This window comes from Dermacentor albipictus, chromosome 1 (genome assembly GCF_038994185.2).
Source record: "Dermacentor albipictus isolate Rhodes 1998 colony chromosome 1, USDA_Dalb.pri_finalv2, whole genome shotgun sequence".
Lineage (NCBI taxonomy): Eukaryota > Metazoa > Arthropoda > Arachnida > Ixodida > Ixodidae > Dermacentor > Dermacentor albipictus.
This window is the reverse complement of record NC_091821.1, coordinates 436,913,095-436,917,550: the sequence shown is the minus strand read 5'-3', so window position 1 is coordinate 436,917,550 and position 4,456 is coordinate 436,913,095. Positions and strand designations below refer to the sequence as shown.

Below are 4,456 nucleotides of genomic sequence, written 5' to 3'. Positions count from 1 at the left end.
AAAGCGCACGTAGTTCAACTGACATACCAGAATATCCCGTCATATTCTGCCTAACATAGTAGACGATTACAGACGCTAAGTATCTGCCAAGTTGAGATTGTTGCATCTAGCCCGACCAGACAACCATATTAACAAAAGTATATGAACCTTGAGAACGCTTATACCGACCATGTGAAATAAATTTATATTGCTTTTAAATTCAAGTGATGCGTTGAATGGGTCCCAATAGAAGGGAAACGCAGTTGAGTATGGCAGAAGACTAGGTGGGATGATGAAATTAAGAAATTCGCAGGCCCTCGTTGGAATCGGTCGGCGCAGGACAGGGGTAACTGGAGATAGCAGACAGAGGCCTTCGTCCTGCAGTGGACATGAAATAGGCTGATGACGATGATGATAATGACACGTTGAAGAGCAGAAACTCGTCATGTTTTGTCCGCGAATGTGGTCTCCTCTATTATTTTTTAAAAATTATTTCCACCGCTTACACAACCTTTTGCAGGCTTCGTTTCCACGTGGCGGTAGTACGCGTATCGCTCAAGGAACTTTGTGCAGGCGCTGTTCTTATTCAAAAAAATGCGCGATTGTGTGAAAAACATGGTACTTAGCTATATTACGATCATCTGCAAACCTTCCGGGCCTGATTTTTAGTTAATGTTTGTGGGTTGTTTTGTGCGTAAGTTATGTACAGTTAACCCGAGCATTTCCTTCCGGAAAGAGATGTAGATGTAGAAAGAAAAGGAAGACGAAGAACACTGCCGCCTCCGGGTGATCGAATCGGTCACGCGCACCTTCACGATGTCCTTCGATGCCGAGTTCCCTCGACGAACAGGCGACGGAGATGGCGCGGCTTCCATCGGCGACGCTGCGCCACCTGCTCCCCTGCCGACGGGGCGACGCCAGAAGGCCCGAGCTCCTCCGGTGACAGTGCAGCCAGTGCTGTACAGCAGCGCGCTGGCCGTAAGTTTCCCATGCTGTTCTCGAGCACGAAACTGCACGATGTAAGGGCGGAATCTCACGGTACAGTCGACCGTTCGTTTTCGAGTGCTGTACGGCGCTCTCGTGGTGCGGTTTACTTTGGGCTGAGCGTAAAATGGAACGCTCGGAACACATTCGCCCAGTTCATTCCGAGCGCCGCGCTTTCATTTCCGACCACTTCGGGGCGCTTTCACCTTCTATCTGGGAGCTCGACCGAGATCCGACAGAATTAGGATCCCGTGGCCCCTTAAATTGCTCTGGGAGCAGGTGATCATTCGGCTCGGGCATGCATGCTGGGGATCCAATGTCAAGAGCTCCTCGGCATCACCTACCTTTGCTCCGTTTGGTCGCCTTCTTCATTTCCTCCTAGCAACGTTAACTATGAGTGGCATTATAACGGCGCACGCAACTCTGTGGTATATGTTATTCCATTCAAGTTAAAGTGATGCGCTCGGGCGGAGCAAATGCCGACATTATTTCTTCGCAAGGCTAGATCAACCTGTAGTTAACAGCCTTCCTTGCCTCCTGCTCTACTTAGCCGAAATGCCCAGAAGGGATATCCACCATATGTTTGTTGATTTGAGCGCTCCTATAGCTGACCTCCGAGTGGAGCGGGTGAAACGCGACACGAGGATCAAGTTACAGATTACTATCTGAGATAAACCGCGCAAAGAAGTTGGAGTCACTTAGAGACAGGTACAGGCAAGGCAATGTTTATTCTATAACTATAGATAATTACGTCTCGAAAACAAAACAAAAAATAAAAAACATTTGGCGCGCCGACACAGGTTGCGGTGCTAGCAGTTCCTCGACATTTGTTGCCTAACCGCACCGCCGCACGACGCTGTCGGCTTTCACCGCCTCCGCAGGAAATTTAACAACTTCCCAGTAAAGAAATGGAAGAGAGAAAGGAAAGAAAAAAAGAAGGAAGGAAAGATAGAAAGGATGGCTGCGCCTTTCACTAGCCTCCTGACTACAGACCGTTGTGCAGAGCACGGGCGTAGTGCGGAATAGCAGAAGAGACGCGTATGTTGTCCGCTACGGAGCTTAAAACCGCACGCGGCTAATCGTACGCGCTTGGCTACGTGTCACGTGCCTGCGACGCCGTGCGCTCTTGTCCTACGCGTCTAGAGAGAAGAGACGCGCGGGCCGCGCCAGCGTCAAGTAGGGCTGAGCGTACGCGACGGAAGTGGCTCCCCTGTGCGCCGTAGTCACGTGGCCGGCATGTAAACTTCCGGCGTGGATTTGCAAACAGGTTGTTGTTTCGGAATCGTGCCGAGACGCTGGGTGTTACCGCTGGTTCCGTCGGTTACATGTCGCGCAAAGACGATGGACACTATCAGTAGTGAACCGCTGGTCGCCTGCGTTGACGCTCGGCCTACACTTTGGTTGGCGAAGCACAATCAACGTAAGAATAAGCAGGTGACGAGGTGCTTGTTGGACGAGGTGGCGAGCAATGTTACGACCGATGCTGCCGTAACGGGCAAGTGCTCAAAATTTCTTGCGGGTGTCATAGGCGGGGCATTTTCGATGGCGATCAAGCTCGATCAGGATGAAATTTCGCGGCCGCGATTGCCTCTTTGGACTCTGTTAAGAATAATGGGGCACTATAACGTAAAACTATTCCAAACTTTTCTATTCCAATTCTGCAATCAGCCTACCGCGATTGGTCAAAAACTTTTTTTGGACCGCCCCGTCACGAAAACCGCAATAGCTCCCCATCTGATATCACGTGTGCACACTGGTTATGCCTAATTTGACCGAACAAAACAAAAATAGTTATTTCTGATTCGACGACTTTTTCCCATTAGCCCTCGGCTATTGGTCAAAAGTTTTCGGGTTGCACCCACTTCACCTGCTTCTCACACGACGTCACAAAACCGCAAAAACTTACCGCGTCAAAGTGACGCGAACGCGTGAAAGATGTATTAATATGCCGAACAAAACTGAATTTTCTTCTGAATAGCCGCAGGCTGCCCCGTTCCGAAAGGAATAAAAGATGGCTGCCGCAGATCGCTCCGGCACTCGCTACTCGGCCCTGCCGGAGAGCATGGGGTTATTTGCTTGTTATAAAACTTTTTGCGTGGTCGTGTAACGTTGCCGAGAACTTTCGGGTACGTTTACGACCTCGTTCTGCCAACTATTCTTTGCTGGGTATCCGTTTTAGTGTCATTCTTAAGCTTACGTTGCATGCCGCCGCGATTATCGACGAGCCACCGCAAGCTAAGTCAGAAAAAGCGGACCAATCGCAGACGCCGGCACCGCCCTCTTAATCCGGTTATCGATATTCAGTGCAGTGGCTCGGCCCCATCGAATCCCTCTCCACTTGAGCACGCTCCTCGCCTCTTGTGAGCCAATTAGATAAGACAAGCTGCTCAGTGCAGGCGATGTTATTCGTTTTTAAAGCAAACAAAAGCGACCTCCTATGAACAAGAGGAGCATTTGATTGGTTTGCTCAGACAACCCTGCGGGGGACCGCCCGATGTTTGCGTCGGCGGTTACGCAAATTTGACGTCAAGAGATTGGAATAAAAACACATTGGAATAGTTTTACGTTATACGCCCCGTGCATCCTAAAAAAATAAAGAGAAACGAACGCTTCTTGCTAAAGTAATTCCAGCAGCACTGCACGTGTAATGCAGCGCTAACTTGCGGATGTATCGTGTGGAAGGCAAATCGATATCCTGTAAAGCGAAACAAACGTCTCGCCATTGCACGACAGTCATTTCCAATTTCTCCAGGCCTTGGCGGCATCGTCGCCACCGTCGGTAGAGTACGCAACGCCCGGCCGCGCACTCGTTTCGTCCGGCGACGGCGGCGACAATGGCGGCCGCAGGAGGCGGAGCACCAACAGCGACCGCCAGCGCTTGCGCGCGGAGATGCTGGCACTCGCGCGTTCCCCGGGCTGCTTGCGGCCCCTGCTGGTCTTCGTCTTCAGCCTGGTGATCGGGCTCACGCTGGCGCTGGCCGCCTACGGAATCAGGGGTTCCCGCCTGGACGGTAGAGCGATGATTCGGCGCGGGAACGGCACCTACTAGGATGCTGCAGGCGACCGCCGCGACCAGCCATGGTCAAGATGGTTAAAAATTATTGGCCTACACGAGCTTGCGCGCCATCAGCGTTCAGCTGTCGCGGCTTCTTTCTTTTTATTCTGAATAATTTGTTTGTCGAAATAGTATTAAAGTTGATGAAATCGACAATTTCGCGCGACTGCTTTTATTTGCCACTGACTTGAGGCCTGCGGCGACGACCATGCAGGTGTTGCAGTCGACCGCATCAAGCAGTCAAGCGACGTCGGCGATCAGCGTGAAGGACTCATCTCAACCTTTGCACGCGCGTAAAGCGATGCATTATGTTTGCGCTTTTTTTATTATTCATTTGAAACACTGAATCGTGGCGTCTTTCAAAGGTCACGGATTTACGAGAGTGCTTAGGGCTGGCGATAAACCTTTTGTGCGCTGACTGGTTGCTAATTAACTGAA

The 4,456-nt window shown here is 50.9% G+C and overlaps 1 protein-coding gene across 1 annotated transcript; it reads left to right on the top strand.

The window, feature by feature from the left end:
- Positions 1-738: 738 nt before the first annotated feature.
- LOC135907136 (uncharacterized) lies at positions 739-4,125 on the top strand. Its single transcript, XM_065438791.1, has 2 exons — positions 739-957; positions 3,716-4,125. The coding sequence occupies exons 1-2, from the start codon at positions 796-798 to the stop codon at positions 4,010-4,012; spliced, it is 459 nt and encodes a 152-aa protein (XP_065294863.1). The 5' UTR covers positions 739-795; the 3' UTR covers positions 4,013-4,125.
- The last annotated feature ends 331 nt before the right edge of the window (positions 4,126-4,456 follow it).

Bases quoted from the DNA above. Each gene is read 5' to 3' on its own strand.
- LOC135907136 (XM_065438791.1), top strand. From the start codon at position 796: ATGTCCTTCGATGCCGAGTTCCCTCGACGAACAGGCGACGGAGATGGC. The intron at 958-3,715 runs GTAAGTTTCCCA...CAATTTCTCCAG, and splicing joins TGTACAGCAGCGCGCTGGCC to GCCTTGGCGGCATCGTCGCC.